Consider the following 26,977-nt stretch of genomic DNA (forward strand, 5'->3'; position numbering starts at 1 on the left):
AAGCAGTTATCTACAAAGGAGTTCCCATAAGACTGTCAGCTGATTTCTCAATAGAAACAGTGTAAGCCAAAAGGGATCAGCTGGAAATATTCAAAGTGATAAAAGTAAGGACCTACAACCAAGATCACTCTACCATGCAAACCAATCATTTAGAATCAAGCTTCTCAGACAAGAAAAAGCTAAAGGAATTCATTACCACCAAGCCAGTATTACAGAAATATTAAAGGGACTTCTTTAAGAACAATCAAAATATGAATAATAAAATGGTAATAACTACATATCTATCAACAATTACTTTCAATGTAAGTGGATTAAATGCTCCAATCAAAAGACATACAATGGCTGAAAATGGATAAGAAAACAAGGCCCTTACTATGCTTACTACAAGAGACTCACTTCAGATCGAAAGATACACACACAGTACATAAAGGGATGGAAAAAGATATCTCATGAAAATGGAAACAAAACCCACAAAAAACTGAGGTAGCAATACTTATATCAAACAAAATAGACTAAAAGGTTATAACAAGAAACAAAAAAGGGTCCAGTACTACACTTCTGGGTATTTATCCGAAGAAACCCAAAACTTTAATTTGAAAAGCATCTATAGGTTCATTGCAGCATTATTTACAATAGCCAAGATATGGAAGCAATCTAAGTGTCCATCAATAGATGTATGGATAACGGGATGGTACATATATACAATAGAACATTACTCAGCTATAAAAAAGAATGAAATCTTGCCATCTGCAACAACATAGATGGACCTAGAGGTTATTATGCTAAGTGAAATAAGTCAGACAGAGAAAGACAAATACCATATGACTTCACTTATATGTGGAATCTAAAACACAAAATAAACAGCAGCAAACTCATAAATACAGAGAACATTTTGATGGTTGCCAGATTGGAGGGTGCTGAGGGGGATAAGTGAAAAAGTGGAAGGGATTGAAAAGTACAAATTGGTAGTTGCAAAATAGTCATAGAGATGTAAGTATAGCTCAGGGAATATAGTCAATAATATTGTAATTACTCTGTATGGTGTCAGATGAGTACTAGGTTTATCAGAATGACCATTTCATAAATTATACACGTTTAATCACTATGCTGTAAACCTGTAACTAATATAATACTGTAAGTTAACTGTAATTGAAAAATAAAAGATTATTTTTAAAGAGTGCTCATATACAAAAATTTCACCAAGTAATACTTACATGTAATTAAAGTATTCTATTCCAGACATCATTTTTTTAAGTGTTATGCAAGCTACTTAAATTGATTTCACAACCTGCTTACTAGGTCAAAATCTAAAATTTAGAAAATAGTAATTTACCAAAATATTGTTTAGAAAGCAAACTGCTAGATCTAGAAAAGACTTTAGGAGATCACCTTGAAGATGCTACCTACAAATAATTTTCCTTAGTATAGTATTTAACTGCAGCAGCGGTAATGAATACTTTGAATTTTTTTAAAAAAATTCAGGAAATGTAGTCTTAATAAAATGATAAATCTAAACCAGAATAAGAGTGTGACTATAATTTTTTTAAACAAAATATAATTAGGGAGGGGGGTTATTTTTAATCATTGTTAAGTTCATTGCTACATGCAAACAGTGACATCTGGTGGAATGATATTGCTTTGTTTTAAAAAAAAATTCTAGCTTTTGCATATTGGTAGTTATGAAGTCAGATTAATGTCCAAAAAATTCTTTTTGTGGTATTTTCATATAAAAACAAAAATATACTAATCTAATATTTTGTCAAACATTAATAGTACATACTGAAATGACTTTTTGTCATCCCAATCTATATTTGTAAAACTCAGGTAGGGACTATTTTGAAAATAGATATAAATATAATTGAGGTTACTATTGATTATAGTTTTAACTCTGCCAACCACTGTGTTGGGATGCAAAATTTTGCCTCAGTTTCCTCATCCATAAATATGAGACGGTTAGGCTAGAGGAAGGCTGAGATCTCTTATGGCTCCGATATGTGCTTCCGTGACACATATCACTAGCTAGACCTCAAACAAGGATTAAGTCTTATGTGTTTTGGCATACCAACTTGGGTCATTGCCTGGATTACGAAACAAGGACCAAGTCCAAGTAAGGGGTAGAGGGGCGGAGGCAGGGCAGGATTAGACCTGACCATTGAGAAATAGCAGACAATGCAGGAAATGGAGGATGGTGGGAAAAAATCAGTTCCAGATACCCACATTGGAAGGAAATATAGAGCAGAAGACAGAACACAATATTCCAAATGCAGTACGACAGATCACAGGTGGTGGTGGTGCACTACAAGTGGCATCAGAAAGGTCTAACATGGGGCAATGTCACATTCTAGTTAGGGGCAACCAGTGATGGGGACTACAGGCAGTATTTCATGAAAGCTTTCAGTAATTAAGCAATTAACATCAGGGAAGTCTCCCACAGTTATCACGGCTCCGGCCCTGGCCTAGGACTCAGAAACAGGATTTCAGTTTCCTAAAGGGGAACAAGCAATATAAGCTAAAACACTCACCCTATTATAAGCAGAAACTCTGCTTCCAAAATTGGTCACAATGGATCAAATACAAAACAACAAAAGTGAGTAAAATATGCTTATCTCAGAATATTCAACTAGAGCTCCTCAGATTCTTCATAGCTCATACTAGGATTGGTTCTGATAACAAGATGAGAATGAGTATTTAAAATGAAGCATAAAGAGGAAAAAAAAAAAGGTGGGTCTTTATAAGTTCACAAAACAGTGGCATATAATGGAAACTACATTTAGAATCAGCTAGACCTGGGTTCTAGCTTTTACCAGCTCTATATATGTAGACTAGATACTTAATGTCTGAACTACATTTTCTTCATTTGGGAAATAGTATGGTTGTTAATACTAAATTATATAATAAATGTACCTCAATGCATTTTCGAATAGATAATTTTCTGTTTTCCTATTCAAATACCACCACCCTATTTGGAGGGTTCAGATCAAAATCTTTCGAATGGAAGCACATTTTATATAGTTGATTTGTAACTATAAGAAGTAGAGAAAGTAAAAAATAATTACTCTTTCAGTTTTAAAATAAAAATCTTCAAATGAATATAAACTGTCAAAAGAACATCTTTAATGTAATTTTTATAAAATGTATGCATATATATGTGCATGCAGAGAAAAAAGCCTAGAATTATCCTTATCATATATCATGTAAAAGGTCATCCTCTACTACAATAGCTTTAACGATCACAGAGAAAAATTGCAGAGGAAAAATTTTCAGATCCTGCCCCATTCCACTCCCAATGTCTTTCAGGACTCTGAATTACTAAATTAGTATATTATAAACCTGCATCTTCTAGTTCTCTTACTTAAGATCTAAAAGTAATATTCTAATGTCTCCAAGATGCACAATCAAGAAATGCCAGATAGAGTGACGTCATAGGAATGTCGGCAGCGGGGCGCACTTTTTGAGTTCTCCTCTGGATCTTATCACAAACGGGACATATAAGCCATCAAAGGATTCTCTGCTCATCACGCAGAACAGCTAAGAGACTCGTGGAAAGATTACTTGAAAGTGCACAAATTGGGCGAGCAGGGGAAGCGGGAAGGGAGCAGAGAAGAGACGCAGCCCTCATCTGCAGCTGTGGGGACACGGCCTGCATCTGCGGGGGTGGAAACGTGGCTGGCAACCACAGCTGCAGAGACACAGGGGATCCCAGGACAGAACAGAGAACACAAAAGCCAGGAGGTGGGCTTTTTCCATGCATCCCACAGCTGATCTCTGCCGCCGAGGGGGCAACTAGTTGGGCCTTAAGTCGGACAAAAAACAAAAACTCCATACCTGGGCCCCTCCTCTCCTCTTACAAACCTACCCCCACCCTTCCAGAGACTTAAACTGGCCCCTGAACTGATTAGTAGTGTCAGATTACAGAGGAGCATTAGTGCTCAGGCTCTGGGAAGACTGGCAGGTAGCTCAGACCCAGGGAAGAGGCTGGGAAGAGTGTGATTTTTGCTGAGAGAGGAGAGAAGAAACTCCTCTACCCCCAGCCACCACCTTTTCTGGCCTGCAGGAAGAGTGTGACACTGCTGGGCTAGGAGAAAGAAGACCCCCTCCATCCCCAGCTCCCACCCTTTCTGGCCTGCCTAGGGTGGGCAAGTACTACTGCGGAGGCACTCCCAGGGATCAGCAGTAAGCGGCAGACACAGCTCCCGGCTTTCAGCAGCTCAGAAATCTCCCGCCCACCACACACACACACACACACACACACACAAACACACACATGAAAGAAGTGCCCTAAGACACAGGAGAACTGGACACAGGGCTGGTGGTGCTACTCTCAGTGTGCATATCTGCAGGCAAGAGCAGAAACAGCACTGACTTTGTAAAAACTACCATCCAGCCCCCTCAGTCCCACATATCTAAATCTGCAGTCCCAAAGTCACTCTGGGCACCAGGTGACCGGCTCTGCCTACATAATACGCAGGGGACTCTTTGGTAAAGTGTAACCTGGAGATTACTTAGTGGGCTTTAGCCAAGACTGGTGCTGCTTTTTGTTTTGCTTTCTTTTGTTTTGTTTTTCTTTATATCTTTGATATTTTTGCCTGTGTTGAATGGGGGTTGTCAGTTGTTTATACATGTGAATGTATTTGATTTTTTCTTTGTTGTTGTTATTGTTGTTGTGCTTGGTGATTTACTTTGTTCTGAAATTGCCCTACCAGGGCCCAGCTTGAGAGGCACAAGATTCAACATATCCCGAGGCCAACTCCAGATCAAACCAGAGTACTACCGGGTTTGACCTATAAATCACATACCCAGAGGGAATTCTCTATAGGCACAAGAGCCCATAGAGGCCAAACCACATTTAAGCGGTCAACCCTCACGCAGCAGAACAGCCTGCGGTGGGCAGAGCCAAGCCTCACAACTAGTCAGCCTAGGAGTTAACCCCACCTACTCACAAGTGAAAAGCAATTAAAGATCTTCTTTAACAGGACAATTACACAACACAAGGGTAACATTTGGAGCATTCGCAGAGGAGAAGAACGAAGTAGTGCAGTCAAATATAAAGGACACATACTACATAAGATAACCCAGCAAGAACTAAGAACTCTAGGGGATCTACCTAATACATCAAATCAAACACAGAGAGACAGCCAGAATGGGGAAACAAAGAAACATGTACCAAATAAAAGAACAAAAGAAACCTCCAGAAGTGGAACCAAATGAAACAGAGGTAACCAACCTATCAGAGACAGAGTTCAGAACACTGGTGATAAAAATGTTTAAGGAGCTTAGAGACAACATAAAGAAGGATGTAGAAATCTTAACGAACAACCAGCTAGAACTAAAGAACACAATTACCGAAATTAAGAATTCACTTGAAGGAATTACCAGCAGGTTAGATGAAGCAGAGGATCGAATCAGTGACTTAGAAGACAAGTTAGCAGAGATCACCCAAACAGAACAACAGAAAGAAAAAAGAATAAAAAACAATGAAGACGGTTTAAGAGATCTCTGGGATAACATCAAGTGCAACAACATGTGCATCATAGGAATACCAGAAGGTGAAGAGAGGAAGCAAGGATTGAGAACATATTTGAGGTAATAATGTCCGAAAACTTCCCTAACCTGATGAAGGAAACCAACATACAAGCCCAGGAAGTGCAGAGAGTTCCAACCAGGATCAACCCAAACAGGTCCACATCAAGACACATTATAGTTAAAATGGCAAAGCTTAAAGACAAAGAGAGTATCCTAAAAACAGCAAGAGAAAGACAGAGGGTTACATAAAAGGGAACTCCCATAAGATTATCAAATGACTTTTCTACAGAAAGATTGAAGGCCAGGAGGGAGTGGCAGGAGATACTCAAAGTGATGGAAAACAAAGGCCTACAACATAGATTGCTTTATCCAACAAGGCTATCATTTAAAGTTGATGGAGAAATAAAGAGCTTCCCAGAAAAGAATAAGCTAAAGAAATTTATTACCACCAAGCCAGCATTGCAAGAAATACTAAAAGGACTGCTGTAAATAAAAGAAAGATGAAAACAATCTAACTACAAATTTAAAAATGGCAATACCTATGTACATATCAATAATCACTTTAAATGTCAACGGATTAAATGCTCCAATCAAAAGATATAGGGTGGCTGAGTGGATAAGAAATCAAGACCCTTGTATATGCTGTACACAAGAGACTCACCTCAGATCAAAAGACACACAGAGACTGAAAGTGAAGAGTTGGAGTAAGATATTTCATGCAAATGGAAATGAGAAAAAAGCTGGAGTTGCAATACTTATATCTGACAAAATAGACTTTAAAATGAAGAACATATTAAAAGACAAAGATGGGCACTATATAATAATAAAGGGATCGATCCGACAAGAGGACATGACCCTAGTAAACATCAATGCACCCAACATACGAGCACCTAAATATATAAAACAGATACTGAATGACATAAAGACAGAGATCAACAGTAACACTATCATAGTAGGGGACTTCAACACACCTCTGACAACAAGGGACAGGTCTTCCAGACAGAAAATCAATATGGAAACAACAGCTTTAAATGATACATTGGACCACTTGGATTTAATCGATATTTTCAGAGCATTTCACCCCAATGCTGCAGAATACATGTTCTTCTCAAGCGCACATGAAACATTTTCCAAGAATAGATGACATGTTAGGCCACAAAACAAGTCTTGATAAATTTAAGAAAATTGAAATCATACCAATTGTCTTCTCTGACCACAGTGCTATGAAATTAGAAATGAACTACAGGGAAAAAAAACTGTAAGACACACTAATTAATGGAGGCTGAGTAACTTATTACTAAATAATAAATATGTCAAGCAAGAGATCAAGGAAGAAATCAAAAGATATCTCGAGACAAACGAAAATGAAAACATGACGACCCAAAATCTATGGGATGCCGCAAAAGCAGTCCTAAGAGGGAAATTCATAGCATTGCAGGCCTACCTAAAGAAACAAGAAACATCACTAACCAACAGTTTATCTTCACACTTAAGGGACCTGGAAAAAAAACAGCAAAATAAGCCCAAAGGGAGCACAAGGAAGGAGATAATAAAGATCAGAGTGGAAATAAATGAAATAGAAACCAGAAAAACAATACTCTTGAGTCAATGAATCCAAGAGTTGGTTCTTAGAGAAGATAAAAAAAATTGACAAACCTTTAGCCAGACTCATTAATAAAAAGTTAGGACCCAAATTAATAAAATCAGAAATGAAAGAGGAGAAGTGACAACAGACACTGCAGAAATACAAAAAAAATTTTAAGAAATTACTATGAGCAACTATATGCCAACAAATTTGAAAATCTGGAAGAAATGGACAATTTTCTAGAGGCATACAACCTTCCAAGGCTAACTCAAGAAGAAACAGAAAATCTGAATAGACTGATTACCACCAGGGAAATTGAATCAGCAATCAACAATCTCCCAACAAACAAAAGCCCTGGACCAGATGGCTTTTGGTCCTGGACAGGTGAATTTTAGGAAACGTTCAAAAAAGAATTATCACCTATTCTCTTCGTGCTCTTCCAAAAAATCCAGAAGGAGGGAAGACTCCCAAACACTTTTTACGAAGACACTATCACTCTGATCCCAAAATCAGACAAAGACACCACAAAAAAAGAAAACTACAGGCCGATATCGCTAATGAACATAGATGCAAAACTCCTCAACAAAATATTAGCGAACAGAATTCAGCAATACATTAAAAAGATCATACAACATTATCAAGTGGGATTCATCCCTGGTACGCAAGGGTGATCCAACATCCGCAAATCAATTAATGTGACACACCACATTAACAAAATGAAAAATAAAAACCACATGATCATATCAATAGATGAAGAAAATCATTTGATAAAATCCAAAAGTCATTTATGATAAAAACCCTTAAGAAAGTGGGAATAGAGGGATCAGATCTCAACATAATAAAGGCCATATATGATAAACCCACAGCTAATATCATACTCAATGGAGAAAAGCTAAAACCATTCCCCCTAAGATCAGGAACAAGGCAAGTTTGCCCACTTTCTCCCCTTCTATTCAACAAGTGCTGGAAGTTCTAGCCACAGCAATCAGACAAGAAAAAGAAATAAAAGGCATCCAAATTGGTAAGGAGGAAGTAAAATTATCATTATATGCAGATGATATGATACTATATATAGAGTACCCTAAAGACTACACCAAGAAACTATTAGAACTGATAGATGAATTTAGTAAAGTAGCAGGATACAAAATTAATATTCGGAAATCAGTTGCATTTGTATATACCAATAATAAAACGACAGAAGGAGAAATTAAAAAAGCAATCCCATTTACAATTGCTCCAAAGACTATAAAATATTTGGGAATAAATTTAATTAAAGAAGTAAAAGATCTGTACTCAGAAAATTGTAAGACACTGAAGAAAGAAATGAAAGAATATATAAATAGATGGAAACACATACCATGTTCATGGATAGGAAGAATTAATATAGTTAAAAAGTCCATACTGCCTAAGGCAATATACATATTTAACGCAATCCCTATCAAACTACCAATGACGTTTTTCACAGAAATAGAACATATAATCCTAAAATTTATATGGGACCATAAAAGACCCTGGATAGCCTCAGCAATCTTGAGAAATAAGAACAAAGTGGGAGGTATAACAATACCTGACATCACATTATACTACAAGACTACAGCAATCAAAACAGCATGGTACTGGCATAAAAACAGACACATAGATCAATGGAACAGAATAGAGAGTCCAGAAATAAATCCATGCCTATATGGCCATTTAATATATGACAATGGAAGCAAGAATGTACAGAGGGGTAAAGACAGTCTATTCAATAAATGGTGCTGGGAAACCTGGACAGACACATGCATAAAAATGAAGCTGGACCGCCTCCTTACACCATATACAAGAATAAATTCAAAATGGATTAAAGACTTAAACGTAAGGTCTGAAACCATAAAATACCTAGAAGAAAATATAGGAAGAAACTTCACAGACATTACCCGGAGTAAGATTTTTACTGATATATCCCCTCGCGAGAGGGAAGTAAGAGAAAAAAATAAACATGTAGGATTACATCAAACTAAAAAGTTTTCTCACAGCAAAGGAAACCATCAATAAAATGAAAAGGGATCCTACTGAATGGGAAAAGATATTTGCCAATGATATATCTGATAAGGGGTTAATATCACAAATCTATAAAAAACTCAACTCAACTCCAAAAAAACAAACAACTCAATTAAAATGTGGGCAGAGGACATGAAGAGACATTTTTCTAAAAAGGACATACAGATGGCAAACAGACGTATGAAGAAATGCTCAACCTCACTAACCATCAGAGAAATGCAAATAAAAACCACAATGAGATACCACCTCACCCCAGTCAAAATGGCTATCATCAATAAATCAACAAACAAGTGCTGGCACGGATGTGGAGAAAAGGGAATGCTTGTGAACTGTTGGTAGGATTGCAGATTGGTGCAGCCACTATGGAAAACAGTATGGAGGTATCTCAAAAATCTGAAAATGGAACTACCTTATGATCCAGCAATTCCACTCCTAGATATCTATCCAGAGAAATCCAAAATTCCAATTCAAAAATCTTTATGCACTCCTATGTTTATTGCAATACTATACACAATAGCCAAGACATGGAAACAATCGAAATGCCCATTGGTAGATGACTGGGTTAAGAAACTGTGGTACATTTATACAATGGAGTATTACGCAGCCAGAAAGAAGAAAGAAATCTTACCATTTGCAACATGGATGGACCTAGAGAACATTATGTTAAGTGAATGAAATAAGTCAGACAGAGAAAGACAAATACCATGTGATCTCACTTATATGCGGAATCTAAAGAACAGAATAAGTGAATGAACTAATCAGAAACAGTGTTGGCGACAAAGAGGAAAAACTGAGGGTTGCTAGATGGGTGGGTGGTGGGGATAAGGGGGAAGGTGAGGGGATTAGAAAACAGTCGGTAACCACAAGATAGCCACGGGGTTTTAAAAATTAATTTGGGAAATGTAATCAATAATGTTGTAAAGATTTTGTAGGGTATCTGATGGACACATGTCCCATTTGGGAGACCACCTCAAGGATGATGTAGATGCCTGATCACTACACTGTACACCTGAAGCTAAACAACAATGAATGCCAACTATAATTTTATATATATACATATGTGTATATATATGTATGTATATACTTACAAGAAGCGGAGTACAGCATTAGGAATAGGGACAGTGGAAACGTAATGGCTTGTGTGATGTCAGAGGGATAATGGATGGGGGAGGGGGGTTCACACAGTGTGAGGGATATAAATGATAAACGTCTAAGTATTTTTTTAAAAAAAGAAATGCCAGATATATCTATTCAATATTAATTTGGGCAGCAGAAAAGACTTAACTTCATTCAAAGATGAGTACACAGAAAAATCAAATATGAGTTCTATGGAAAGAGTCTGCAAAGTATAAGAAAGAAATATATCATTCAAAAAGTTATGTGAAGAAACATCCTTTTGAAAAAAGATTTATTATAGAAATTAAAAAATATTTTAGGAAGGGTTTGTTTTGTTTTGTCAAGGAAATTTTTTTAATGCTTTCATGGAATAATTAAAAGTTCAGGTAAGACTTAGATTTTCTTAAGAGGTTGATAGAATTAAGAAAAAATAAGAAAAATGCCATAGCAGCATCTAAATGATAGTCAGAAGAAATTTTTAAAATTTACAACTCAGAAAATGAAACTATTTATGTGGAACAAAGGTTTGAGAGATGAATGTGAGCAAAGAGATGATGAATGTGGAGGATAGATAATGAAGATCCAATATGTGTCTAATTGATATTTCTGGGGAAATGCACCAAATAAACAGAACAGAAACTCTACTCAAATAAAACAGAAAAAGTCCTAAACTGAAGAGCTGTATTTGTATAATAAAAGGGCTTTCCTGTGCCAAGAAATATTAGTTAAAAAGCCATCAACTCCCAGACATATGCTAGTGAAATTATTTAATTTAAGGCAAAATTTTAAATCCTATATACATCTAGGAGGAGTGGAGGAGAAACAAATCACATGCAAATAAAAACAAGCTGGCTTCAGATTCAGATTTCTATCTTAAAACATTAGATATCAGATAATGATACACAAACAAAAACACATAGACAAATGTTAACAACTATGACATATTATAGGAAAAGCAAATAAGCAAAAAAGAGAGAGAGAACACAAAATAAGATGAAGAGAATAATACCAAGTACATCTGATACGACAATAAATGGATATGAGTGATCCAACCTATTATAAGAAAATTTCTGATTGGCTTAAAAAATATTCAAGTCAGTTCTCCTTCCATTACCATATATTTGATCCTGTTTACCCTCATCTACCACCCCCCCGTCCCCCTTACCCTCTGGTAACCACTAAGCTATTATCAGCGTCTATTAGTTTTTGTTTATTTATTTGTCTTGTTCTTTTGTTGCTTTCAGTTTTACATCCCACATATCAGTGAAATCATATGGTTCTTGACGTTTTCTGTGTGACTTATTTCGCTTAGCATAATACTCTCAAGATCCATCCATGTTGTCACAAATGGCACTGTTTCATCTTTTCTTATGGCAGAGTAGTATTCCATTGTGTATATATACCAATTCTTGTTTATCCAGTCATCTACTGAAGGACATTTTGGTTGTTTCCATGTCTTGGCCACCGTAAATAAAGGTGACCACAAAATGTGATATATAGATGACGTATTACAGAACTGTGCACTTGAAACCCATGTAATTTTACTAACTGTCACCCCAATAAATTTTAATTGGAAAAAAAAATTCAAGTCTATGCAATCTACAAGGGACACAACTAAGAAGGATTAAAAGGAAGAACAAACATAAACCATATAAATAAAGCAAAAAAATAAGACAAAGTCAGTTTTACTTTGTATGAATTTAGTGTACAATCTACAACGAGAACAGAAGGACCACGATTAAGGAGCTTCTTGAATTTCCTTCCACGCAAAATTGTTTTATATAGTCACATATCAGTTTATATATTTACTTGTACCTCCTTTCAGCTCACAAAGCTCTGCCTCATTCTTATTGTGATTGCAATGCATCCCTTCATTGGATGTACCAGAAAGTCTTCCTTTGGTGAATATTTGTTTCCAGCTTTTAGTTATTATTAGGACTATGAACATCCTTATGCATTTATCTTAGTAAATGATAGTCATCAACAAACATATAGATGGTATTTAAAGCCATGATGCTGGATAAGATCATCTTGAGAGTGCAGGTAGGGGAGAAAAGAGGTCCAAGGATAAACCCTGAACACTCTGATGGTTGGAAGTCAAGAGATGAAGAGATACCAGCAAGGGAGACTTGAGAAGTCATAGCCAGGGAGGCAGGAAAAGAACCGGGAAAGAATGTGATCCCAAAGGTCAAGGAATAAAAGTGTAAGGAATAGGGAATGTAAGTGTGCCAAATGCTACTGAAAAGTCAAGATGAGAACTGTAATATCTTAAAGCAAATTTAATTACGTCATTCTTCCGCAAAAAAACCCAATCGATGGCTTCCCAGTACACTGTGAATGAGAATCTCTCTCGCCCAAACCCTCACACACACGCCCTAACATATACATACAGGGCATCTATTAAAATCCCACATAATCAACTCTTGCCTCCTTTCCAGCCTCAATTGCACCACTGCTCCTCCTATTCTCTAACATTGACCTTCCTTCCAATTCTCAGATGAGTTCCAACTGTCCACAGCAAGGACTCCTAAACTTCAATGTGCATAAGAACCATCTGCATTTCCAACAACTTCCCAGATGATGTTGGTGCTGCTAGTCTATGAACTATACTTTTGAGTGGCAAGACCCTGAAAAATTTTCTTTCCCATCCTCCTAGCTATCTTCTATTCATTCTTCAGGTTTCAATTTAAGTATGGTTTCCTCAAACCTCCCAAGATAATGAGGAACTCTTCTTCCATGTTTCCATAGCACCCTGCACACCTGCATACTGATGGTCATATTCACAATAATTAATTCATCACCTTTTTTCTGTGCTAGTCTCCAAGTTCCCTGAGGGCAGGGATTATGTTTCTCTTGTTTGCAGATGCTATCTAGTGTCTAACTCTATGCCTGCCACATAGTAGGCACACAAAAAAGTGTTTGCTGATTGATTTCAGTGACTCGTCAGATCTGTATTTCTTGACACGGAAAGATAATTACAACATAATAAATTTTTAAAAACATTATTACAAAACATCATATAATAAATAGCATCCCAGTTTTGTTCTATATGATTTATTTGCATACAGTAAAGTCTAAAAATCATATATTTAAAATGTAACAGTATTATCTCTAGATGACAAGATTGTGTATAATTGTTTTTCTTCTTGGCATTTTCTTGCATATTTGCTAAAATGTTGTATTTTTATTATTTTTTGTAGCAAAATAATAAATGAAATTAAACATTGAATTCCGACACTTAAACTTTGGTTTTCCAATTTATTGTTGTAGCTGCTATTGTTTTAATGTATGGAACTAACAGTCTGTCCACATTTTTTAACGTGACTAAAAATTTCACTGTAATTTAAAGCTGAGTTGAGGGTTAGGTCTGCTGATCTTCAGCCTAAGCACTGCTTACCACCAGAAAGCTGGCTATACAGGCTACTTGACTTGAGAAGGTCAACCAGTTTTTGTAGGACGGCATTTTTGCCAACTCTCTCTTTATTAATGGTGGATCAACAAAATACACAAGCCATTTTACATAGACAAGTCAATGAAATACAACATAAGTCCATAAATAGACTCAACAACACCCTGGAATTTAAGGTATGCAAAGATGGTATTTCAAACTAGAGAAGTAAAGTGGCTTTATTGAATAAATGATATGCAATTGGTTAGTCATTTGGGAAAAAGCAATAATGCTTAGTCCTTTTGTCAAATCAATTGCAGATAGATCAAAGATTTAACTTTTTAAAAGAAAGCCATAAAATTACTAGAAAATATGAGAAAATGCATTTAAATTTAAGTGTAGAAAAGCTCCAAGAATGGCACCAAGACTAGAACAAATAAAGAAAATGATTGCTAATTTTTACTACGTAAAAACTAGAACTTTTGTATAGCGTAAAACACCATAAACACACTAAAAAGCAAACAGCAAAGAAAGAAAAAGTCTACACTATATGACAGATAATTAAAATCTAATATTAAAGATCACTTATAAATCAATAAGAAAAAGATGAATGACAGCTCAAGAGAACATGAACTGGTAATTCTCAAAAGGAGAAAAACAAATAGCCAAGAAACATCTAAAAAAGTGCTCAACCTTATAAAAATAAATTTAAAAAATAAAAAGATATTTTTCCTCATCAGATTACAAAAAAATTGAGAAGATTGAAAATTAGTTGTCTGATAAGGGTGACAGGAAACGAATAGTGTCACAAATTGTTAGTAGGAGTAAAAGGTATATTTTTTCTGGGGAGAAGTCCAGTAATAGGCATCAAAATTTTTAAAAGAACAAGACAAACAAATGAGAAACAAAAACTCATAGACACAGACAATAGTTTAGTGGTTACCAGAGGGTAAGGGGAGAGGGGGGTGGGAGATGAGGGTAAGGGGGATCAAATATATGGTGATGGAAGGAGAATTGAATCTGGGTGGTGAACAGACAGTGAGATTTACAGATGATGTAATGCAGAATTGTACACCTGAAATCTATGTAACTTGTCTAACAATTGTCACCCCAATAAACTTTTAAAAAATTTTTAAAACAAAACGTTTAATAAATAATTCCACACCTAGGAATTTTTTACATTGCAGCTTGGTTAAGTTAGGGAATAATATAAATAATTTAAATGTTAACACCTCAAGTGAATAAGATCCATCCATAGAATGCCATACATGATTTAAATACGTACGTATATAAGAGATGTTCAGAAAGCTGTTCACCAAACTGTTAACATCAATCTAGATACTTAAACACTTTTAAGGATTTCCCTTATTTTGAAACCCAAAACCTAAAATAACATGCTAAGAATTCTGACTAAGTCTATAAATTTCTCTTTACAATACAGAAATTTTAAAAGCAAAAATATGAACAAAATAGAATATTTTTATAATTCTCATCAAAATTGCTATTTAGCAAAATAAACTTAAATTTTAACAGTACCTTGCTATTTTAAATAAGCTTAAGTATGTTTTCATGCTATTCCATAAAATATCCCTGGTGTTTGCCACAAATAATTACTATATGCAGAATTAGGAAAGCATTAAAACTATACAAAAACTATAGAACCTATAAACCTATACAACAAAGAGTATTATTGTGCTTTGTAGTTAACTGTTCATTGCACAGAAAAATAAAAAAGTCACAAAGTGAAAAGGTATTCATTTTCTGTTTACAATTACCTTTCTTGGGAACACTTATTAGTGCAGAAAAAAAATTATACATTCCTCTGAACTTGTAGGCTCATCAGACAGATATATTTTGAAAAGGTTAAGCTATGTTTAGCAAGGTAATCCTCAAGAGATGGATGCCAGAGAATTAAATATTCAGTACTTAAATTAACTTCTTGTTTGGTACTTAGGTACAAATTGCCAAGAATTCTCATCATCAAATAGAACATTTATTGACTCTCTTGGAAAAAGAAAGTGAGATCTACTTGAAGAAAAAAAATCTTTAATTAGAAAGAAACCAGTATTTTTAACACTTTGCATGGCTGATAGAAGCTGTAACTCCTCAAAATGATTATAGATTGCTAATAGAAATGACTCAGAATAGTAGTTTCATAACTACTAGATTATGTTTATATCTTTTTTTCTCTCTCAGTTTTAGGCTTCTTAATAAACATTCCAAAGAATATCATATGAAACTGCTACTTTCTGGCAGATACTGGAGCAGTTATGAAATTTCCAAAATTCTTCACATATATTTTTTTTTCAAAAATTTAGCAAACCTTGACTTGACAGATTAAAACTAAAAGACTTAGATGTATAAAATTATAAACAACAAACAAATCCTAAAAAAATCTTTTTGTCTAAACAAAAAATAAACATGAGAATGACCTTCCTTCAGGGATTCAAATTGAATCTCATTGTGATTGCTAAACACAGGGAAACCAGATGATTTTAAACAATGAAAGAAGGAAGTAAAGTGTTACAATTTTTACTAAAAGTCAAGTTTGAGTAAATAAGCTCAAAATATACCATGAAAAGAATGGGTAAGTTACTAATAATTTTGTGATAGTGAAATTAAGTGATCTTTTAAAATATTAAAATAATATTTTATATTAATATAAACATGTATAGTATATCTGGGGTATTAAAATATAATGGGAAAGGGAGATTAGGGAAAAAAATCTAGAAAGGCTCCTTAAGGGAGTGATAATAAAAGTTTGTGAAAAACTAAGTTAGATACATGTGGATTCTAATCATTAACCAGAGTTAAGAACTTGGGCAAGAATCCTGATATTATGAAGCCAAAGTTTCTTCATGAATAAAATGGAAATTATGGCTTTTCCCGTATAGTTGAAGATTTAAATAGGAAAGGTGCAAAGCACACAGCACAGTGGCAGAAGAATACTTACTGCTAAATAAATGTTGGCCCCTTCGCTTTTTTCCTCTTTTAAGGATGCTATAAATTATATATTCTCCACAAAAGGATAGTCAGATTCAACGGAAAGTGAGACACAGAGAGAAATGAAAGAAACTCCAGAGGCAATAGTTTTTGTACATGATGCTGGGACCCAAGTATGTCCAATGACAGTGAAACCTAAAAGACCGGCGTTAAGTCCCAAATCTGTGATTCTCTCAGTTGTATAAGCCTAGCGAAGTTGCTTGGTTTTTTGTTTTGTTTTGTTTTGTTTTTTTTCTATATAAAGTTCATATGGATCTAGAGAACATTATGTTAAGTGAAATAAGTCAGAAAGAGAAAGACAAGTACCATATGATCTCACTTATATATGGAATCTAAAGAAAAGACTATGTGTTGCTGGTTTTTATGAGCCTCAATTTCCACATCTATACCCACAGAGTTGTTATGTTATGAAGAACAAATGAGACACTTTTTGGGAACTATAACTCACTAAAGTAAAGTTACCTTATGATACGGCATGGTTCACGTTAATAACAGGAAATGACCATACCTAGACATACTTAGACTGTGTATGTCTTCCTGAGACTGGGAAGAAATGGAAGAGGACAAAAACTGCTCCTCTCTGGTGTCCAAGAACAGAACCCAGTCTTCAAAATCGAAACCTCAAAGGCAGAATTCCGTTGCCAGTATCAACCCAGTTTAAACCAAAATTACCAGTGGAACTCTTACCTGTCTCTCTGCTCTTCAGCTGTAGAGTGATCGTCTAAGACAGAATCTCCAAACAGGTCAAGCAGAGCACTGTGGCCCTTTCTGTCGGCCGTATGATACACCCGGGAAGCCAGGCACAAGTCAACTGGCAGCTCCCGGGCTGGGACGGTGGTGCACAGGTCATGAAGGGTAGGGGTGGGGTAGTCCTGCGGAATTCTGCAACAAGGAAAAGAAAAGGGGGCTTCTTTTATCATGTGCTCTTTTGATGTAAAATGCATTTACATTGACAATTTAGTTCAGGCCCTAACAAAGATGTCTGTATGTAAGAGATGAGATTTAAAACTATAATAATAATTTATGACAGATTTAAAATCACAATGGCAGGCCATTGACAGAATCTTTGAAGTCATATATCCAACTGCCTGGGGAATATGTCAACCTCTGTGTCTTCAAGATACCTCAGAAGCAACAGATCTGAAAGCAAACTCATTATCATCCCACCACAAACCTCTTCTCTCTTGAATTCTGTAACTCAGTCAGTGACATCATATCCAGCATCAGGCGTTACTCCCTTGCTATTCTGTTCAAATGCTAATGTCCCTGAAGAACTAGAACAATATAGTACATTGTCCATCAACTGGTACCAGTGGAATCCTGGGTCTCTCTCAGTTAATGTGGTATCTCCCTTCCCACTATGCTAGAACTTGCTTCTCTGGCCTCTCCAAAGCAGAGAAATAAAGATCTGCTTTCTTCATCCCCAGTGTCATTTGCCATCCAATCAACAAATACTCTTTGAGCACCTACTATGTTCCAGACTCTCTGCTAGGTGATTTACACACATTCTCTCTAACTCCCACAATGAACCTATATGGAGGTAGTATTATCCTCATAGTGGAGCAGGCTTATTTACATAAATCACAAAGTGAGTGAGGAGCTATTAGGACCTAAATACAATGCTTGTGACTAAAGCCAACTTCTTTTCCCCATTAATGCCTCTTAATGACCCTAAGATGGAAGGGGCCCTTACCCAGTACTACTTCATCCCCACCTCACTACTAAAGTTATACTCTTCACCAAATGATGATCTTTTCATCAAATCAAATCAAATAAACCTTAGGTATTTATATTGTGTTCTCTGTGACCTCCAAGCCACAGACGATAATATTGATGATCCTTCTTGAAGTTGCTTCTCCTCCATGAGCTTTTTTAAGCCTGCAGTTGAGGCCTCCATCGCCTCAACTGGGTATGGCTTCCAAGATTGAACTTCTCTTTCTACATTGGAAAAATCAGTGTTTCAGCTATTTCCTCCATGCTAAGAATTCCCAAATTTCATCGAGAGTCCTCATCTTCAAGATATAAAACATTTGGAGCTATCTTCAACTCCTCTTTCCTTCACCAGCACATCCAGTGAAAAGCTGAGCTTCTCCCCTGCACATGGCTGCCCAGGTGCCTTCTCCATCCTCACTTCCAACTCAGTCAAGGTCCTCATCACCTCAGACTGCATGAGGAAGGGTCTAAGGCCAGTTAGATTGAGCATTGTACCCTGCAAAATTCTATCATATAGATCTTTAAATACTCCTTTACCCAGCACAATGACTCTTTGTTACTTGCTGCAGCCATCTAACTTCCTCTCTCTGCGTTTCAAAGCTCCTAGCATCTGACTCTATTCTAATATAGTGGTTAAGAGTGTAGAGTGCAGTAGAGTCAGACTGCCTCTGTTCAAATCCTTTTTAAAATTATCACATGGTCATAAGCAAGTCAATTTCTTTATGCCTCAGTAAATTGGGAATAACAACATTAGCACATTCTAGATAAAATGACTTTCAGAAGGAAAGGAGTGAATGCTTTTAAAATAGTGTTTCTCACGTGGCAGATGTTAGTGTTATTATCAGTCTCCAGGAAAATTCACAGGGTCAGCAAGACCTGTCAGTTCCTTCAATTATGAACGGAATGTTGCCTATCCTTTTGTCCACGTCTAAACATCCTTCAAACAACATCTCCAAGACTAACTTCTCTGCAAAATGTAATTTTTTTCTTCTTTTTTACAAATAATCTCTTTTCATACACTGTCCTATTCTTGTGCCATCATCTCTGACCTTTTATCTATTATGGGTTAATTAATGCAGGTCTGTCCACCAAACACTCTATGTGTCTCGATAGTAGCATAGTATAAAGAATATAGACTTTGGAGTGGGCCTGAATGAGAATCTTAGTTCTAACACTTGCAAACTATATCACTGACCTCTCTCTGAAGATCTGCTGTAAAATGAGAATCAAACTCCTTAACTTTTGCCTTTCTAAGAATTGGTAACAATAAGTCCCTGGTCTATGAAGCTCTCAAGAAATACTTGTCCTATTTTTATGGCTATTGTTAAAATTTTTCACTGCACATCACCTAGCAAGTTGCTAGGGATGATATGTTTATTAGTCATTAACAAAGAGTGGTTTATGTCATTTCCAAAACAGCACAGGGCCCAAAAAGAGGAACATGAAATTTGAACATGTTTGAGTGGAGGAGGATAAGAGAGGTAAATCTAATGCATTTGGAAATGCTTGAGACAGAGAGACCTAACTGGAGGGGTAAAAATGGGTGTCCAGGAAGTAGGGATCCTAAAAAAGGACTGAAAAAAAGAGGAGAGAAAAAAATGAGCTCTGATGTCAATCTCATTTACTCATCATTGTTTGGGACAGGTCCCGGCTAGTGGAATGTACATGAGACTACATTACATTTTTTTTCCTTAAAAAAGCTTCACAGCCAATCTGAATTCCTATGTTTCCAACACACTCTAATAACATAAATGTGTAAGTGAATCTCCCTTGGTTATTGAGCTAAAAAACACTATGTTATCAAAAGATGGCTCAAGTCTCAAGAAAACAATTTAATACTGGGGGCTACTGACAGGTAAGAAAATTTGGCAAAAAAAAAAAATCGATTAAGGAGACAGGAGCAGTGAACAAAAGATTTTCAGAAACATTTTTCAAAATTCTCTTTTACAATTTTTTTCATATCAGATTTTTATTCCTCTGTGTCTCATTCTTATTTCTCTCTAATGGAAATTACTAATTTCAGTTTTAATGAATTAACACAGAGCTATATATATATATCAAAAAGATCTACAAATATTTTTGGCATGCTCAAGAAAGGCTGTGTGTTTTTATAGCATACTCTCCTTAAACAGGACTATTTGTCATTCTTTGAAACACTAAGACATAAAAAAGAAAAGACTCTGACTCTGTGTGTGGCCATGCTACTTTGCTTAATGCACTAAATGCAAGGTTTTGGGGGAAAAAAATCAAGAAGTTTCTGCTTCATTGATAATCTGACAGTAACTATTTATTGAAGGTAAAATACTTGTTGTCTGCTGTCACTATTTGTTTTAATACATAATCTTGCTAACTAAATGAGCTTAAAGCAATGCAGATAAGCAATGGCACGTACAGGGTCACTTAAATGCCAATTTGACTCTTTCATAAACTTTGGAATTCTTTTCACATGAGTCTATTCTCAGCTACTAAATTGTGAGTAATATCCATTTACAAAGTTTAGGCTGGCCATAAAAAGGTTGTCTTCCAGGTCCAGCACACCTTTCAGTGCCCTAAGCAACAATGAAAGCTAATAATTAAAGCTTCTTTAAGCCCCTATAAAGAGTTAAATGAAGAAGAATCTAGAATAAAACAACCCATAAAAACCTAGTGGTGAAATAAGGAGAAAATCTGTCTCAACAAGAGAAATGACAAAAGATCAACCCACACATATAAACTGCATTTACACACTATTATTCAAAATTGTGGTTACACTCCTGTATAATCAGAAACTCTATGAAAAATGTGGTGGGGGGAGATGAAACATGAAATGATAGTAGAGGAAAAAAGCCATCTAAACAAACAATTCTATTGGCCTCCGGACATTTTATGTTGGGTTGTCTTTTATTTTATTGTATAATAACAAAAGTAACCATTACAATAAGCAGTTAATCCTAATTAAATATTACAGTAATTGAAAAAAATAAAATCTAATATGTTAACATTTAGTTTTCTTTAGTCTCACAAAAAGCTATTTTCATTCTAACTATTATTAGGTCATTAAACCAAGCACCTTGGTCAAAAATAGGAATAGTTAGGAATAGAGACAGTGGAAATGTAATGGCTATAGGTGATGTCAGAGGGGTAGTAGATGCGGGGAGGGGGGTTATCACTGTGTGAGGGATATAAATGATAAATGTCTATTATATTGTTTTGTACACCTGAAAGTAATTTAAAAAAAAGGAATAGAAAGAAGTACAGCATACAGTATACATATCCTACTGTACTATCTGCCACCAACTCTTCTGTGAGAAGGTTTAATTTGATCTCACATATGAATTTCTAAAACATTTAATTTTCCTTTAAAAATGCATCTTCAGGTATCAATGCTACTACAGAACTTCTTTCAGACGGTAAAATTTGTAAACTTAAGTTACTTCATCTTAGGTAGTTTTTGATCCCGCAGAGATTTTGTAGGCTTTCTTTTTGGTGAAATTCCTAATTTACTTTTTTGTGTTCGCTTAACTTCTTCTCCTCTGATCTGCAACAATTCTGATGATTTCACCTTTAAAAAAATATAAAACTGTGCTGTTAAGGAAAGTTGTAACATGAGAATTAGATCTTTCATATTTATAGTCCATCTTATATTTAAACTTTTAATTTCTATGTATATTTTATAACAAAATATAAATCCTAAAGGTGAGTTGATATTTTCCTCTAAATCCCTTTCTAAATTTTTGCATACAGATATTCACAGCAATGAAAATATTAGTACTACATTTATTTAAAACTACTACAGAAAAAATAAGAGATTTTTTTTTTCCTCCATAGATATACTTTTCTGGATTGGTATTTTTAATAGGACTTACCCTTAGGCTCTTAAAATTTGGCATGGGAGTTCCAGTAAAGATGGCAGAGTAGATAATGCTGTGCTTGCTTCCTCCCACAACCATATCAAAATTACAACTAAATTACAGAACACCCACCACTGAGAACAGCCTGAAGTCTAGCTGAACAGAAGCCCTATAGCTAAGGATATACAGAAGAAGCTACATGGAGGCTGGTGAAAAGGGTGGACATGCAGAACGATGAGCTGATCCAACCCCCACATGTGGCAGGGATAACAATATGGAGGGATATCTCGGCTGTGGAGTCTCCCCCCCTAAGAACCGAGGGATCCCATCCCCACACCAAGCTCCCCAGCCCAGGGGTTCCAGTGCTGGGAAGAGAAGTTTCCATAACTTGTGGCTGTGAAAACCAGCACAAATTGTGGCTGAGTGAGACGGAGGAGTCTCAGGCGTTGCTATTACAGGGCCCATACACAGACTTACTGCTGATGGGCTCACTTGCTCTAAGCTCCAGCACTGGGACAGCAGCTCAAAATGTGTCAAGGACAAATGGAAAGGAACTGCATTGTCTGGCTTTAGGGCAAGGGCAGGAGGGGGAACTTTCTCCCAGACAGAAGCTCTGGAAGAGCAGTTGTTCCTTTCCGAGCCTTCCCTCTATCCAGCCTGCACACACCCGTGCAAGTCGGCACCATATCTGAGTCCCCATCAATCTGGCTATTATACTTCACCCTACCTTGGTGATTGCCTGAGACCCCATCCCATCCAAGTAGCAGGCCCACTCAAGCTGTTTCCAGTGGCTTTGCCATACAAACGGCCTGTCTTGACCCATGCTGCCGACTTTCCTAAAATCTCTCAAAGGTTCACAAACTTCAAACGAGCCTCATCTGACTTTGGTATGCCCTGTTCCTCTTGCTAAGCAGCCCTAAGCCTGGCACTAGTAGCAGCTGGCTTCAGTTTACAGCTTAGCTTCTCCCAGGCACTTCCAAGCCCAGCACAAGTGGCAATCACTTGCAGATCACTTTGTAGCTCATACCAAGTGGCCCCGAATGGAGAAGAGGCAGCAGCTGACCTTGCCCTGCACCAGAGCCCCTCCCAACAGGCATGAGAACCAACACACCAAGTGGCCAGCTTCAGACCTCATCAAAGCATCACCCAACACCTCCACAAATGACACACCCAAAGGACAGATTGGGCAGTCACCAGAGTCCCGCTAAAGTGAATCCTGCTCAGTAGGGTCAGCCCCTGTACCACAGCTCCTCCTGTAGTCACCGTCAGTCCTCACAACAAGTCAGCCAGGGAGCCAACCCCTCCCATTGCCGTGCCAACAACAATCAAGGCTCAACTACAACAAGAGAGCACTCACAAGCCACACAATAAACCTGGAGCACCTGGACCAGGTGACTGTGCCAGTGGACAACACAGAACACCTACTACTTAAGGCCACTCTACTAAGACCAGGAGGTTTGGCAGCTATACTTAATACATGGAAACACAGGGAGGCAGCCAAAATGAGGAGACAAAGAAACATATATGAAATAAAAGAACAGAACAAAGCTCCAGAAAAAGAATTAAAATGGAGACAAGCAATCTATCAGATGCAAAGTTCAAAACAGAGTTATAAAGATGCTCTCAGAGAGAACTTCAACAGAGATAGGACACATAAAAATGGAGATAGAAAACATAAAAAACAGCACCAGTCAAAAATGAAGACTACAATAACTAAAATGAAAAATACATTAGAGGGAATCAACAGTATATTAGATGAAGCAGATGATCAAATGAGAGATTTGGAAGATAAGGTAGCAGAAAACACCCAATAAGAACAGCAAAAAAAGAAAAAAAGAAAAGAATCCAAAAAAAAATAGTTCAACAGGTCTTCGAGGACAACATCAATGGTACCAACATTCATATCATAGTGGTATTATAAGGAGAAGAGAGAGCGCAAGGAGGAAAAGAACGATGGAAAACTTTCCTAACCTGGCAAAGGAAATAGACATACAAGCCCAAGAAGCACAGAGTCCCAAGCAAGATGAACCCAAGCAGGCCCATAACAGGACACAATTAAAATGCTAAAGTGTTAAAACAAAGAGAGAATCTTAAAAGCAGCAAGAGAAAAGCAATTAGTTACCTACAAGGCAGATCTCTTAAGACTGTCAGCTGATTTCTCAACAGAAACTTTGTAAGCCAGAATGGATTGGCATAAAATATTCAAAGTGATGAAAAGAAAGGACCTACAACCAAGATTACTCTACCCAGCAAAGCTATCATTTAGAATCGAAGGATAGATTGAGAGCTTCCCAGACAAGAAAAAGTTAAAGGAGTTCATTACCCCAAAACCAGTATTACAAGGAATGTTGAGAGGAGAGTCTTTCAGATGGAAAAAAGATCAAAAACATGAATAATAAAATGGCAATAATTAATATCAATATCAACAATTTACTGTCAATGTAAATGGATTAAATGCTCCAATCAAAAGCCATAGGGTGGCTGAATGGAGAAGAAAACAAGACCTTTATATATACTGCCTAGAAGAGACACACTTCAGATCAAAAGATACAAACAGACTAAAAGTAAAGTGATAGAAAAAATATTTCATGAAAATAGAAAAAAACAAGCTGGGGTAACAAGACTTACACTAGTGGAAAGAGACTTTAAAACAAAGGCTATAATAAGAGACAAAGAAGGAATTCCACTTTCGGGTATTTATCCAAAGAAACCGAAAACACCAATTTGAAAAGATATATGCGTCCATATGTTCACTGCAGCATTATTTACGATAGTCAAGATATGGCGGCAACCCAAGTCTCCATCAACAGATGAATGGATAAAGAAGTGGTACATATATACAATGGAACATTACTCAGCCATAGAAAAGAATGAAATCTTGCCATCTGCAACAACATAGATGGACCTAGAAAGTATTGTGCTAAGTAAAATAAGTCAGAGAAAAACAAATACCATATGATTTCACTTATGTGTGAAATCATAAAATAAATAAATAGATAAATAAATAAATAAATAAATAAATAAATAAATAAACAAACAAAAGAAACTCGTAGATACAGAGAACATTTTGATGGTTGCCAGATGGGAGGGTGCTTAGGGAGATGGGTGGAAAAGCGGAAGAGATTAAAATGTACAAATTAGTAGTTACAAAATAGTCATGGGATGTAAAGTATAGCATAAGGAATCTAGTCAGTAATATTGTAATAACTCTGGTGCCAGATGGGTACTAGATTTATCGGGGTGATCACTTCGTAAGTTATATAAATGTCTAATTATTATGTTGTACACCTGACACTAACATAATATTGTATGTCAACTGTAATTGAAAAACAAACAATTATTAAAAAAGAAGTTTGGCATGACTGGTGATTGCAAGTAGAAGCCAAAATCAACTTTAATGCTTTATATAACTATTTTCAGCAACGTTTTCCAATTTGTACTTCCTTACTGTGGTACTGTCTTGTATTTCTACAGCTTAGGAAAAATCAAATGCTTGTCTGTCTCTTAAGTAACTGCCGTTTAATCATTATAGATATTAGAAGTATTGTTTTTCTAGATTTCCTAGAAAATTTGCAGAATTTATGGTAAACACTCATCTGAAATATTTTTCTCCATGCATTGGTCTGTATTTTTTGATACTAGATTTAAGAAAGAAAGCAGGGAGGCTTTCTGTGGGGAAAGCATGGAGATGTGGTTGAATAAGTTGAAGGAGGCCAGAAAAAGGGAGGTTCTTATAAATTAGGCAATCGGTTCGGGTTCAGCGCAGTAGTAAGGAGAGAGCTATTGCAATTTCTCGGGTAAGAAAGTGATGAATAAGGAAAGTTCAGAGGACAGACCATCCCATCTCACCGTCCAGTGAATGTTTAAATATCCTCTACAGCTTCCCCACATGATCATCCATCCTGGCTTGAACATGATCAGGAACACGGGATTTGGATACACCCAAAGGCAGTCTTTCTCTTTGAAACTTTTCCAGTTGTTCGAATTTTTGTTTATTATAGAGCCTAACAACTTTCATCCACTGGTCTCAATTCAAATCTCCCAATCTAGCTCTCTTCTATTTGACAGTCAAATATTTGAGTATAGTGGACTCCCCTGGGCCTACCCTCCCTCCTCAGATAAACATCCCCAGCCCCTTCAAGCCTACCTTACGTAACATAATTTTGAAGTACTGTGCTTTGTCATCTTGAATGCTCTCTTCCAGCCTCTAATTTGTTAGTGTCTCTCCTGGGATTGGATGCCCATATCTGAACAGGATCTGAGGTGTGACGTGATCAGATCAACCAAAGGAAAGATGATCCTCTTTTGTTATTCGTCAATCAATCCAAACTATGATTACACTTGTTTTCCTACCATTAAATTATGACCTGAAACCTTGAAATCTTTTTCACATTTGTTCTAAATCATATCATTCCACATCTATGCATTTAGTTTGCGGACCCCAGGCCAGAACCATATACGTATATATTTACCCAATTAAATTTCATCTGCGATCTTCCTAACCAAATCTTATGTCACAATTTGGATGTTAGCTGTAAATCCAGTCAGTAAATCCTCCATATTCTCATCCAAATTATTAGGAAATATGCTGAATTGGACACAGCCCAATAGCAGTCAACTAAGGAATTTCATGGCAAATTGTGCAGCCTTTGCATAACTAATTACAAATCCATCTAGCAGTTCGCCTGACCACAGTCTTATCTACAAAACTGTCATTGGGAGGCTGTCATAAACGGATGGCTGAAATCCAAAGGATACTAACAACAACTAATGTTTATT

At 36.4% G+C, this 26,977-nt stretch overlaps 1 protein-coding gene across 1 annotated transcript in view; it reads right to left on the reverse strand.

Moving 5' to 3' along the window:
* The window catches only part of TTC6 (tetratricopeptide repeat domain 6), a gene marked incomplete at both ends in the record, with an annotated part of 195,629 nt that overhangs the window by 98,217 nt on the left and 70,435 nt on the right, over positions 1 to 26,977 (reverse strand). The window contains 2 exons of the mRNA XM_081048294.1: positions 17,343 to 17,537; positions 21,782 to 21,909. Of these exons, the coding sequence (XP_080904420.1) occupies positions 17,343 to 17,537; positions 21,782 to 21,909 (323 nt within the window). The remainder of the gene's footprint in view (positions 1 to 17,342; positions 17,538 to 21,781; positions 21,910 to 26,977) is intronic.

Source organism: Rhinolophus hipposideros (genome assembly GCF_964194185.1).
Source record: "Rhinolophus hipposideros genome assembly, chromosome: 5".
Taxonomy (NCBI): domain Eukaryota; kingdom Metazoa; phylum Chordata; class Mammalia; order Chiroptera; family Rhinolophidae; genus Rhinolophus; species Rhinolophus hipposideros.